Source organism: Amblyraja radiata, chromosome 13 (genome assembly GCF_010909765.2).
Source record: "Amblyraja radiata isolate CabotCenter1 chromosome 13, sAmbRad1.1.pri, whole genome shotgun sequence".
NCBI lineage: Eukaryota > Metazoa > Chordata > Chondrichthyes > Rajiformes > Rajidae > Amblyraja > Amblyraja radiata.
Window position 1 is genome coordinate 39,335,404 of NC_045968.1, and position 14,894 is coordinate 39,350,297.

The following is a 14,894-nucleotide window of genomic DNA, read 5'->3' on the forward strand; positions in this document are numbered from 1 at the left end:
AAAGGACAAAGTAGACTTATGGTGTTTATTTGTGCTCCTAATCGCCATTCTTATTTCCTCTCTACCTTCCTTCCCCCAAAGACACTCTATGCATGTCCAAGAACCAGCTTGCAATCTTGGTAGTTTTTTTTAAGCAGTGGATTTGTGATCAGTCTCAGGCCTTGCATTTGAAGTTAGACACAATGAGATTTTTCTTTAAACTACTGTTGCAGTTTTGCTCATTTTAATTTAACCACACAGGACAAATCGCACATCTGAATCGGCACGTTGCATTTATTAAATACAATAAAATCTGCAATGTAACAAAACTTTATGCATATGAAATTCAAAACACCATTTAAACAAAAGATGGCTCACTCCATTTTTTTCTGACTAGCACTTAACACTAGCTCGAATCCAGCTGTTTTAGTTTTCATTGGACATTGTTCACAGACTAAACTTGTTACAGTAAGAGTGCTCAGTAAAAACATGAGGTAAGAAACTGGTTTGACAAAGGGGTCATGCAGAACATGCTGAAGATTAAAAAGGAAAATAAAGGATGCATGTTATAGCTCGAGAAAAAAAAAGTTCAAACTAAAATACGTACAGAATAAGCGTACAAAATAAATGAATTCAGATACAGCTTTGCTTCTTTGGTTACAAAGTAGGTTGAACAATTTCACAGCTTATTCCCCCCCCACCCCAAACATACTTCTGAGGAAAGGAGAAAAAAAATGTAGAACAATCATGGCAATTCTCCCCCTCACCCAACCCACAAAGAAAAATCAGTAACAGAAGTGAGCACAGTTTAATTTTCTTTATCAAAAAAAAGCCCAAATATTCTTTCAAGGTCTTAAATCGCAATGTCTGGTGCCTACTTGTACATGTCTGCTATGTTCTTCCTTACATTACTTACACTCTATACAAAATTTACATTCAAATTGAGATTCAACTATTGCAGAAGAAAATCCCCAAGGTAAAACTGCCATTAGTGTCAGAACTCTTAAGCCAGGATTTTTTTTTAAATTTTATTATTGCCTATATATTTTTTAAACTAATATATGCAATCCCAACTATCGCTTGCTTTTACCAGTAATCTTATCTTTTAATTTCAAACTTACAAAAAAAAAGATTCTGTGACATTGTTCATATACATATGAAAATAGCAGCCCTGTAATAAATAAAAACAAACAGTAAATGAAAATTCATGTATGCAAAAAAGTTACGAGAACAGTGGCTCTTTTCGAACAGAGCTGCTTATTGGATCTTAATGTTAGACAGGAAAAGGCTCGTGGCCTACAGATTCCTATAATATGCATTTTATATATATTATTTTTATATATATAAAAACCTTGGTAAGCCAGAAAGATGGAGGTACCCTCTTGTCCATTAACCGGATGAAGATCCGCTTTTCTCCAACAAGATTCAGATCCTTCAACCAACTCTGATTGTGCAGTCACACATTTGCTGATGCCAACTGGGACATCTCAGGCAGAAAGCTCTTGCAGATGATTGTCTAATACTGAAAAGGCCAAGGAGCAAAAAACACATTTAAGCATGGCTATTTGCTGTTCAATGGAGAGTGGTAAGAACACCAGTGGCACACAGAGACAGGATTTTTCTTTTTTTTTTTCCTCTCTGAAGGATTTCCTATGCAGGCGAGCGAGTTTCATGCAGAAGGAACGTTAGGCTGCGGAGGAGGCTGCGTCTGTTGTGTGCTTTGTTGAGGTTGTGCTACTGCTGCCGGCTGCTGTGGTTGGGAAGTGCTACTGAGGTTGGTCACCTGCGTTTGAAGCTGAGTCAGCTGGTCATTGTTCGCTAGAGATTTTAACAGGGAATTCTCTCGTTCAAGTATACAGTTCTTCTCAATCAGCTCTTTGATCTGCTCCTTTAAGACTTCCACTTCCTCTCTCACAGCGTACATCAGATGACTTTTCACTAAATCCTGCATTAAAACACAGATAATCACACGTTTAGTGAAATAGATTTCACACTGGCTTGAAATCCTTCTGTGAAAAGAGAAAAGGCCTGCTAAGTTTGTTATCACGATACTGTGGAAACAAGGCAGAAGTGAGATCAAGCCTGGAATACTTGTTGCTCAATGAAACTGCATCAAAAAAATTGACAGAAATCCATTTTCTTGCCGAGAGGGAGAGCATTAATGGACATTCATGATTATTATCTCTCCTATAATATCAACTCAATGAGAAACACAGACTATTCTACCGCAGGAATTAATGATTTCAAAATGGTCTCCTGTCCAAAAGGATTGAAAGGTGCAATATGGAAACAGGCCATACAGCCCACAACACTGAATGATCACCCATTCACACTAATTCTGTTATCCCGCTTTCTCATCCACCCCCTACACACCAGAGGCAATTTAGAAGTTAATTAATTTACAAACCGGCACGTCTTTGGGATGTGGGAGAAAACGCATGCGATCACAGGGAGAATGTGCAAACTTCACAGACAGCACCCATAGTCAGGATCGAACTTGTGTCTCTGGCGATATGAGGCAGCGGCTCCACCACTGTACTGCCCAAACTGTAACATTTGAGCATTTATGAGGTGTTCAGTCTCTCCCACACTTCACCATCTTGCACACTGCACTGTCCAGTTTCACTTCAGACAGAAACTGTTAGCTAATTTATAATATTGACGTGGCTTATATGTTACCTACAACCACATTGATAGATATTCTCACATATACCCATTTTAAAGACTGCTTGTGTGGAATCCTGTTCTTCATCCAGTACTTGTAAAACAGACAATGAAGAGATTCTTACATCCAAGAGTCCAGAAATAGCAAAACTAGTCAGGAAACTTCCCCCAGGCAAAGACCAAATTACATGGAATCATGATTCAAATATCACAAAACAATGCCAGTCATCCACCTGGGCCGCAGTGCTGTTGAGCTATTAATTTACTTGGCTAAATTTTAAGTCTGTTATTGTTACATTTAATGTTTTTTCCCCAAACATCTGCAGTGGTACACCAGCATTTGGTTTTGGTATATTAGTGTCACATGCACCAAGAGAGTGAGAAACTTTGTATGCTATCCAGTCATATTATACTCTACACAAATACAATTAAGCCATACACAAGTACAACGGCTAATGCAAAGAGAAAAATAGTAGAGTGCAGAATATTGCCCTACAACAATGACAGGAATACAGCAACAGAGAAAGAGCTTAGAGTTGCAGCAACAGAGAAAGGGCAGATTAAAAGGTTCAAGTTGAATGATTTCAGTTGGGTGATCAGGATGACAGCATTAGTCTATGAGGATCGTTCAGTAGAAATGTGTAGGAAGGAACTGCAGATGACGTTTAAACCGAAGGTAAACACAAAAAGCTGGAGTAACTCAGCGGGACAGGCGGCATCTCTGGAGAAGGAATGGGTGACGTTTCGGGTTGTCCAAAACATTACCCGTCCCTTCTCTGCAGAGTTGCTGCCTGTCCCGCTGAGTTACTTCATCTTTTTGTGTCTATCTTCATTCAGTAGAAGCTGTTCCTGAAAGTGGTGATAAGACACAAAAAGCTGGAGTAACTAAGCTAGTCAGGCAGCATGTCTGGAGAAAAGGAATAGGTGACATTTTGGGTTGAGACCCTTCTTCAGACCGAGAGTGAGATACCCTCCAATAGACATTCATTCACTGTCCCTACCTCCCACCCTCCTTTAGGGTTTTTCTGCTCTCCTGCTATTGTGCAGAAGGGTCCCGACCCGAAACATTGCCTAATCATTCCCTCTACAGAGGTTGCCTGACCCGTCAGCACAGTGTTTTGTTAAAGATTCCAGCATTGTCTTTCCAGTTTGATGAGATACACTTTTTTGACAAATTCTAATCTTATTTAAATCAAAAGGAAAGAATAAAATGCAAGCTCAAATTTGCAAGTTGTAAATCGAAAATTCTTGGGAACTTCATTAATTTGAAACGGAAAAACTGAATATTAATGGTATAATTTCACTTACCATGGCCTGTTCTATTTTGTTATCGATTGCTACCACACTTGCTCCTGAAGCACTGTAACACAAACAAAATGCACCATGATTACAACGTGTACTCTTTTCAGAAGTTTTCAAATGAACCACCAAACATTTACTGTATGCAATGTTGCAAAACCAGAGGCTGGTATAACACTACTGGTGTAGATTTGAAAGCCACACGATTGACAGTTAACACTGAAGCACAGCGAGAACTAGATTTAGAAAACAGTTTCAATACTTTTCTCCCAACAGCTTCATTCAAATTTCTGCGCACTGATCAAATCCCTAAATTTATTATGATTTTAAATTTCTCATGACAAATCTGAGCACAAACTTGATTTAACATTCCATTACTGGTGCAGACCCTCAGATAATATTTAAAAAGGTGTTTTTTTTAAATATGTAGTGCAACCTTTAAGCCCTTTTTTTTAATGGCAATGCAAATTTTCAGCGATTTGTTTACAATTCATAGGAAATTCAACATTATCAGTAATATGAGCTCACCTTTCCAATGAAAGATTGAGAAACACAAGGAACAATTTGACAGCAATATGTATTATACCTACACCAAAGCAAAGTGCTATGTCACAATCTTTTCACCTCAAAATAACATCCAGATCTTCATGCATATTAAAGCAAACCTGGGTAACAAATTTAAATTTGGGAAGAAATATACATGCTAGTCAGATGCTAGTATTGTCAAGATCTAACACCAACCAAGCTAAGCAAAGTTGCCATCAGCTTAGAGCTTAGTGTTTGAGGTGTTTGCCAGCTGTACATTTGCATTATATAGTTAAAGACACAAACTCTCAGCTTCTTCCACTTCACTCTTTCTTTGAGATGAAGGAATACAGATAAAACTTAGGAAAGTACCACGTCTAGATATAGACTGGAATGCCTCCATCCCATATCAGGATAGTTAGCACCGTAGCATATGACTTTGCCATCTACTAGGAAGAGTAAGTTTATTAAGGTTAGACACAAAGTGCTGGGAGAAACTCGGCGGGTCAGGCAGCATCTCTGGAGAAAAAGGATGGGTGACGTTTTGGATCGGGACTCTTCTTCAGACTGAAGTAGAAGGGAGGGAAATAGAGATAAGAAAAGGCCAGAACAAAGCAGGACCGGCAACAGATGCCCAGGGAGGGTGGAGCCCACAATGGCCCATTGTTGGCTGGTGAAGAGATGATAACAAAGGGAGACCAGGATGCAAACAGAGGAACTAGTAGGCCAACTAGGGTGGGGAAGGGGGGGGGGGGTGGGGGGTGGGAAGAGAGGAAAGGCAGGAATTACTTGAAATTAGAGAAATCAATATACTGCTGGGTTGTAAGCCGCCCAAGTGAAATAGGAGGTGCTGTTCCTCCAATTTGCGTGTGGCCCCACTCTGACTGTGGAGAAGGCCCCGGACCGTACGGTCAGAATGGGAATGGGAAGGGGAGTTAAAAATGTTTGGGAACCAGGAGATCACATAGAGCAAGGCAGACTGAGTGTAAGCGTTCAACAAGACGATCGCCCAGTCTGCGGTTGATCTCGTTGAGATATAGGAGCCCACACCGAGAACACAGATACAGTAGCAGAGATTGGAGGTGGTGGAAGTGAACTGCCTCACATGAAATGACTTTTTATTGAGGCTGTGGCTCCTGCTACTCTTGTTTCGTTGCAACATATACTGAGGGGTGGAGGAGGAGAGGACCCTGGAAATGCGATTAGGCTCAGTTTGAAACAACAACAAAAAACTGCTGGAGGAGCTCAACAGGTCGAGAGGCATCCATGGAATCAAAGGGATGGTTCATGTTTCAAGTCGAGAACCTGCACCAGGACAAAGTGGAGGGAAAAGAGAGGGAGAGGGAGAGGCAAGATAGAGGCTGGTAAGAACCCAGATCAGAAGGGATGATTGGTAGATAGGACAAGGAGAGAAAGGAGAGGATAGGGAAGATGAAACAAGGAAGAAATCCAGGTAAATAGGTATGTGGGTGATGGGCAGATGGGATGAGCAGGGGTAGGGTAATCATTTGGGGAAATGTAGTGGGCAAGAGAAGCAAAGAATGAAGATGGAGGAATCTCTTTAGCCAGAGGGTGGTGAATCCATGGAATGCATTGCCATAGACGACTGCCGAGGCCCAAGTCATTGGGCATTTTAAAATCAGAGATGGATAGGTTCTTGATTAGTAAGGCCGTCAAAGGTTATGGGAAGAAGGCAGGAGAATAAGTTGAGGGAAAAGTAGATCAGCCATGATCGAATGGTTGGGCACTCAATGGGTCGATTAGCCTAATTCTGCTCCTGTCTGATGGTCTTATGAAATAAGGGATTGGAAAATGAGAACAGGAGTGTGCTGGTGGGAGTGGGAAAGGAGCACTTTGGGTGTGGGTTGCGTGAAATTGGAAAATATTGTATATACCAGAGTTGCAAGTTCCTCAAGTAGAAGGAGGTATTGTTCTTCTAGTTTGCACATGGCCATACTCTGGCAGTGGCTAAAGCCAAGGACAGACAGGTTGGTGTGGGAAGAGGAGTTAGAACGATTGCAACCGGAAGCACAAAATGGCCACCATGGACGCTCTTCAAAATGGATGCCTGAACTGTGTTAGATCTCGCTGGTGTAAAGAATCCACATCATAAGTGCAGTATGCAGTAGACTATGATGCTTTTGGACCTAGTGGAAACGAAAGATGCTATGCTGGGTGCAGAGGCTAAATGAAGTGAAAGGTATCTTCCATTCAATTCTCAAGTCGTGCTCAAGATTTTTGCTCAAGGTTCCAGCATCTGTAGTTTCTTGTGTCTCCAGGCTTCCTTTTAATATTGCTCATTCTGACTGAAATCATTTCAAGCAAAAAACTGAATTGCTAAGAATCTAAGCTTGTGTCAGTCTTTGCTCTCTACTTTTGACTCATACCGACCCTCAACATCCTATCAGCATCTTACCCTGCCATATAAAATCTAGATGTGAGAATAATTACAAAGCCATAGAGCCAAGTTCAAGCATGCCCCAAAGATAGCAACGTTTTGGAAAAAGTAACCTCTGCTGTGACTCACAACACCGGATATTCGATTTTAAGAGATTATAGAGGCAGATATTCCTCATAACCATTCTACATTAAAAAAAAAAGATGATCAGATGATGGGCAAAGTAATTAGGGTAAAGAGGAAATAACACTGCACCGTGTCATTCTGGTCTGTAGGGGAAGTAGATTTAATAGTTACTGTCAGACAGGTCAGACAGGTGGATAATGACGCTGCACCTTATCATCCAATGACTAATTTTACTAGTCGAGACAACACTGACAAAGTGACTCAGCGGGTCACTCAGCATCTCAGATGATGCATGGATAGGTGATGTTTCGGGTCAGGATCGTTCTTCAGAATGTTTGTGGCAGGCTTTCCCCCCCCCCCCCCAACAAAATGTTGCCTATCCATGTTCTCCAGAAATGCTGCCTGACCCGCTGTGTTACTCCAGCACTGTGTCATTTGTAAGCCAGCATTTGCACTTGGGTTCCCAGAACATTGATGGTAAGTAGTCAAGGTTTGCCCACAGAATCTTTAAACTCTCATTTAAAGAACTTAGCTGATAAGAGATCTGTGGCCGACTTACAGCAGACCACTTGATCATGTTACCTATCCATAACAAAGCTGGTAAATGTGACCATTGGACAACCTCAGTTCCATCCTTGCACGATTGTGTTGGGCAGAACTATAATTGTGTTAATTGGGATGGACTCTGGTAGTTCAATCAGAGCAAGTCTGGACATCTGAGGTTCCATCGACAATAAACAGCAGAAATGCATTCCGTCATATATATCTGCAAAGTGAGGATAATCTGGACTGCTGTTATCATCACAGCAGCAGATTAGCCTTGATTCAAGAGCACAATAGGTCACCATAATAGTTTAACTTACTTTAAAGATACAATATAGAAACAGTTCTTTCTGCCCACTGAGTCCACGCTGACCATCGATCACCTCTTCACACTAGTTCCATATTGCCGCGCTTTCTAATCCACTCTCTGGACATGAGGAGCAATCTACGGAGGTCAAGTAACCTACAAAGCCACAAGTCTTCAGATATGGGAGGAAACCCATGTGATCACAGGAAGAATGTGCAAACTCCACATACAGCAAGAGAATCGAACCCATGACTGGCACTGTGAGGCAGATCTACCAGCTGCGTCAATGTGCTACCCTTATTCGTGCTATGTACGGGGCTGCAACACAGGGCTAGTTGCTAAAAAGCAAAATTAGCATGCAATTTAAAGAGCTAAGAAATTACATAACCGATGAGTTCAAAGGCGAGGCATGAAACGCAGCAGACATTAACAGGCAAAGATTCCAAGAATACCCCATCCTTAAAAATGGCAGACATTCATCCTGTAAGCCACAATCATAAAAATATTTAGCTGCTGTCCAATGATCCATCTCTGCTTCCTCAGATTCCCACCATCACATTAATCTTTAGCCAATTCAATACGTTTCGCGATTAGATGAGAATTAGACAAGAGGTTACAAGATTAGAAACAACACGTGCTAAAGATCTGCTTCTAACCAACCTCTTCTTGTAACAGTTAGAATACTGGCAACCAACTAACAATATGGAAGATTGCCCACACCGCTGGGCATAAAAGGACAAATGCAATCCTGCTAGTTGCCGCTCTAATTAGTCTATTCACAATCATCAGCAAATCGACAACGGTATCAGTGACACTGCTAGAAAACATGGACCAGAGGCAAATTCCAAAGGGAATTGAGAGTGACTTTCCTTTAGAACGTTTGACCTAGAATGGCAACAAAATCGCAGTGATAAGCATCCAGGTGAAATACCTCCAATAGTTAGAGTCATATATCTCCTAACGAAAGATGGTTGTGGTTTCTGGACGTCAATCATCCTTGCCTCCTGGTCTCTGCCCAACCATCTGCAGTTGCAAGAGAGGATATTCACTGATGAGTCTGCTGTTCAATTTCATTTGCAACTCCTCAGCAAATGAATTATTCCTTACAGACATGCAGCATGGAATGGTAAGTGGCAAGTAATATTGGTACTCAAATGCCACTCGATGACCATCGCCAACAACAGAATCTAACTGCAAACACTTGATATTCAACAGCGATACCATTGAAGTCCTAAGCAATTAATATACTGTGTTTACATGACCAAATGTGAATCGATACTTAAATAATGTTGCCACAAGAGTTCTTCAGTGGATGGGCATTCTGGAGCAGACCACCCACACCTGGTACCCCACAACATTTTGCAGGTGATAATTAGATATTTGCAGAGGATATGAGGATAATTAAAAATCGTATTTCCTCATTACACAGGTCAATCGCTTCATGTGCCAACAGTCAAATCTATCCCATGTATCTACTTATTTCCCTGTAAACTATTTCTCTCAGGTACCCATTGACTCATTAATTGAAAATCATATTTTCTCATAACATAGAAGGCCAAGCATTACATGTGTCATTGGACAGATTCCACCATCTTAAGCCACATCACAAATACCCTCCTCTTGCTGTAGCGTCGAACACCAACCACACAGGTAGATCAACACCACTCAAAAGAAAGCAGCCTGCTTGACTGCAATCCTATTCAGTAATCAGTAGTTCCCTCCATTATGACCTGCTGCAGAGTTACTTGTCACAGCCACAGTAAATACAACTCCCAAAATTGTATCCTCACTCAAAGGGCAAGGGCAGAAAGCATATATGGGAACATGCAGGTCATAGGGTCACGGAGACGGAGCATAGAAACAGGCCTTTCGGCCCAACCTGCCCATGCTGACCGAGATGCCTATCTAAGCTAGACCCACTTGTCTGCTTTTGCCCAATATGCCTCTAAACCTTTCCTATCCATGTACCCGACTAAATATCTTAAAAGTTATACCTACTTCAACTATCTCTGGCAACTCGCTCCATATACTCACCACTCTGTGAAAACGTTGCCCCTCAAGTTCCTATTAAATCTTTCCTCCCTCACCTTAAACCAATATCCTCTGGTTAAATTTTGACTGTGCATTCACCCTATGAAGCGCTTCCATTCATGATCTTGTACACCTTTATAAGATCACCCTTAGCCTCCAAGGAATAAAGTGTCAGCCTGCCCAACTTCTTCCCATAGATCAGGCCCTCGAGGCCTTGCAACATCATAAATATAGAAGGTACACAAAAAAGCTGGAGAAACTCAGCGGGTGCAGCAGCATCTATGGAGCGAAGGAAATAGGCAACGTTTCGGGCCGAAACCCTTCTTCAGACATCATAAATATAGAGGTGCTCTTCAAACCTTGACAACCTCCTAACTTGGAAATATATCACTTTATTGTAACTGTCGAAATCCATAATTTCCTTTCCCATTGGCACTGAGGAAGTACCTTCCACAAGAGGGTAATAATTCAAGGTGACCCAAAACCACCTGAAGGAAGAATGGGGACAGTTAAACAATGTTGGCCTTGCCAGTGATATGCACATCTGGAAATATTTTAAAAACCCTGAATGACAGCAGGCAATGAGATCAGTATCCTGCAAATTGAGGCAGTGGGAGGAATATAGGTGCAGATCGCTGGCCTGTAATGTTGAAGGAGGAATGTCCAAAGTACTAAATAAAAAGGAAGTGAGACGGTGATTTCAATTCCTAGGGAATTCCTAGAAAAATCACCGCAAAAAGCACTGAAAAAAACCATGTTCAAATATTACACTTACATTTTGACTACGTATAGAAACTTGCGAATCCGAATAGTTTAAAATAATGTGCAAATAATTCAACAGCTGTGAAATTCATTTTTCTTTTGCATTGAAAATGAAATTGAAACCACAAGGTTGTTCATTCATCCTCTGTATCAGAAATAAAATGCATCTGACAAATGCAGTTGGAAAGTACTGAACTCGCTTGTTTCCTTTTGGGCAAACAGGTGCAGAGATCACTCGAAATCCTGTTCAATACATTCAACACGTCGGCTATATGTCCAGTGACAACATTTAGGGCATAGCCTGTAATGATTTTTGTTTTGGCAATCATTAAGGCGGCACAGTTAATAAGTTACAGTGCCAGAGACCTGGGTTCAATCCTGACTATGGGTGCTGTCTGTACGGAGTTTGTACGTTCTCCCCTTGACTACGCGGATTTTCTGCAGGTGCTCCTGTTTCCTCACACATTCCAAAGACGTACAAGTTTCTAGGTTAATTGGCTGTGGCAAGGATTGTCCCGAGTGTGTAGGATAGTGCTAGTGTACAGGAATCGCCCAAAGGGCCTGTTTCCACGCTGTATCTCTAAACTAAGCTGCACAGACAGAGAGATTTGTAATAGCCAAAACCATTGTCCATTGTCCAAGTGAAGCCCAGCTACTTCGTTCAAATGTAGATGTGAGTGGATGCCACACAAGCATCCCGAAACCTGTGGCAGTGCAAATATAAAATAAAATCCAGGTGCCCGAGCAAAAATGGTTAATTTACCATCGCAGAAAATAATTAACTCCATTAAAGTGGTTTCTGTAAAGTTGTGCATTTATTTATAGATACACTGATTTATTCAAATATTCACAATTCCCCATGTAGCCAGTCATCTTTCACAAACACTCTGGAACCCTTGGCTAACCGCCCCCATTCTCATCTCTTCAAACACACTTATCGCTACTCCCAAACACCTACACCCTCCCCTCCCCTGTATAAACAATCCCCCCTCTCCTCTGCCCCACCTGGACGCACCAATTTCTCTCCTCCCTCCCACCCCCATCCACAGTAGTACAAGACTTTGGTGAGGGCACCTTTAGAGTATTGCATTTGGTTTTTGTCAGCCTGTTGCAGGAAAGATGTTGAGCTGGAAAGGGTACAGAAATGATTTACGGGAAGTTGCCAGGACTAGAGGGAGAGGTTGAGTAGGCTGGGACTCTATGCCTTGGAGCGCAGGAGGATGAGGCGTGATCTTATAGAGGTGCATAAAGGGCCGGATTCTCTTGGCGATTTTTTCGGCGATATATACACACTTGAATATTTATTCATGTGTGTATATATTTATATCATGGTATATGGACACATTTATCTGTTTTGTAGTAAATGCCTACTATTTTCTGTGTGCTTAAGCAAAGCAAGAATTTCATTGTCCTATACAGGGACACATGACAATAAACTCACTTGAATACTTGACTGCCGGCATCATGTTAGTGTCGCCAAAAGATTGAACATTTCAAAATCCAGCGGCGACAAAAAAAAGGTTGCGACACTTGATAAAATACAGCGCGTTATACGACGTCACGCCGCGTCACCGCCGCATCTTTTTCGGAGACCTGATACGTCAGTCAATGATGCTGGCAGTTGCCGAAAAGAATCGCCAAGTGGGACAGGCCCTTTAGATCATGAAAGGAATAGATAGGGTGAACGCAGTCTTTTACCCAGAGTAGGGGAATTGCGAACCAGACAACATGGTGAGGAGGGAAAGATTTAATAGGAACCTGAGGGACTGCTTTTTTTTTTTTAACACAAAGGGAGGTAGGTATATGGAACGTGATGCTGGAGGAGGTAGTTGAGGTAGGTATTATCACGTTTAAGAAACATTTAGACAGGTACATGGATAGAATAAGTTTAGAGGGATATGGGCCAAACGCAGGCAGGTGGCACTAATGTAGATGGGGTATGTTGGTCGGCATGGGAAAGTTGGGCTGAAGGGCCTGTTTCCACGCTGTATGACTATTACAATAAACAATTTGACAAATTATTTTTATCTGACGTTTTACATAGTATCGTTTATGCGCCCAGTTATGAAGTAGCTTTCACTTCCTGTGCTATTTAATTGCTTTATAAACCAAACTATTTCACTGATCAAATTAAGCACAATGCTGTAATGATAACAAAACGTTGATCGACACTGCTAAGACACAAGTGCAAGAGATCTTTATGCGTAGGTCATAGCAATTGAAATCCTGCTCTAAACCCCCACAATAACAAACACTTACCGCGCAGTTTGCCTTTTAATTTCACACGGATATCTCCGAGAAGTCACTTTTAGAGGCATGGGTAATTCTGAAGAACAAACTAAAGCTAACTGAGCGAGAACATCAAATGTCGTCTGTTAATGCTTACTGCAGCCTTCTGGCTTAAGCAACAGGATGTATCATACCAAATGCGGCAGAGTCAATCAGCAACGGGCAAGTAGAGACAAAAAAAAAAAAAATCATGGTTGACGTTTGCATTGGCACTGATTGCTAGGGAACCTAACCACCGCCCCTTAACCGTCTACGTTTCGAAAGATTTGAGAAATGATAGATATCTGCACACAAAAAAAATCCCATTACCTTCACAGGAAACAGGTCAAACTTACTGCCTATTTATGTTAAATACAGTTAGGGTTATTCCAAGTAAGTTTCCAAGTACCTATTTAGAATGAAAAAAATAAACTTAATATCTTCTGAAGTTTAATGTCAAAAAGTACACGTGTTTCTGGGCCAAATAATAATTTATCATGGTTACAAAACCAATGTCTCCACAAATAAGAATTTGGGAGACAAATGTTGCTAAGTTTTCAAAAACATCAGAAGCAAGCTGGCACACCAGCCACTAATAAACCTCATGGGCTACATAACTATGGGGTAGTAACCTTTCATCCCTTGCTTATCTCTGCCTCTAAAACACGGGTCGGCAACCTTGTTCTGAATAGGGGCCAGGACCCATGTCTGTGAACCAGTTAATAAATGGAGGTAATAATAATATATACTAACTAAATTAGTAATAATACATACTAATAATACATAAATTAGTAAAAATACATACTAATAATACATACGAACTAGTGTGACACTTAGTGTTTTTCAATTTATTTTCTGCAGTTCCCAGATCCCTCACGTCCCCAGAACTAGCTGCAGTTCCCAGGTTGCCTGCTTGCCCCAGGACTGGCTGTAGCGCCCAGGTTGCCTGCCCCAGGACTGGCTGTAGCGCCAAGGTTGCCTGCCCCAGGACTAGCTTTAGCGCCCAGGTCGCCTGTGAGCCATGGGTCTAGTTGCAGTTCCCAGGTCGCCTGTGAGCCATGGGTCTAGTTGCAGTTCCCAGGTTGCCTGCGAGCCCCGGGACTGGCTGCAGTTCTCAGGTCGCTTGCGTGGCCTGGGACTGGCTGTAGCGTCCAGGTCACGAAAACAAAATTGGGGGAAGGAAAAAAACACGGCCAGATGTTTTTGGGTTACGGGCTGGGTCCGGCCAAGGAAGGAGCTTTAAAGACTCTTGGGTGTATGGAACAAGCTGCCAGAGGAGCTAGTTAAGTGAGGAACTATCGCAGCGTTTAAGAAACATTTAGACATTTAAACATTTATTCAGAAAGGATAGGTTTAGAGGGATATGGGCCAAAAGCAGGCAGGTGGGACTAGCGTAGATGGGATGTTGGTCAGCGAGGGCAAGTTGGACCAAGGGCCCGTTTCCACGCTGTATGACTATGACTCAACTCTCTGGGAAGCAAATATCCTCATTCCAGTCTTACATAGGGACATTTTAAAAATTGTGATCCTAGGCTGGATAATAATAATAATAATCATATCTTTTATTGTCATTGCACGTCAGTGCAACGAGATTTAGTGTGCAGCTCCACTGATGTACAAGAAAGGTAAATAAATACAATACATAAATAAGCAAGCTGAATTGATTGACGTGACCATCTGAGGGAGACTGTCCAAAGGGGGTGGGTGGGGGGGGCACTCATTAGGGTCGGTTCAGAGCCGCTATAGCTCTTGGAACATATAAAACATCCTTTCCACAAACATCCTGTCAAAATCCTGAAGGATCTTCCATGTTTCCTTCAAGTCCCCTCAATTGTTTAAACTCCAGCATGGTACCTAGAAAGACTTGTGTATGTCGTTTGTCCGTGATCTAGTTACGGAAAGACAAAAAATGCTGGCGTAACTCAGTGTTTTTCGGGCCGCATCCCTGAAGAACATGATTAGGTGGCGTTTTGGGTCGAGACCCATCTTCAG

The 14,894-nt window shown here is 41.8% G+C and overlaps 1 protein-coding gene across 1 annotated transcript in view; it reads right to left on the reverse strand.

The window, feature by feature from the left end:
- Positions 1-249: 249 nt before the first annotated feature.
- The window catches only part of tsc22d2 (TSC22 domain family member 2), a 77,487-nt gene continuing 62,842 nt past the window's right edge, over positions 250-14,894 (reverse strand). The window contains exons 2-3 of the mRNA XM_033031854.1: positions 3,952-4,003; positions 250-1,924 (exon numbers count right to left, since the gene is read on the reverse strand). Of these exons, the coding sequence (XP_032887745.1) occupies positions 1,649-1,924; positions 3,952-4,003 (328 nt within the window). The 3' untranslated portion in view covers positions 250-1,648. The remainder of the gene's footprint in view (positions 1,925-3,951; positions 4,004-14,894) is intronic.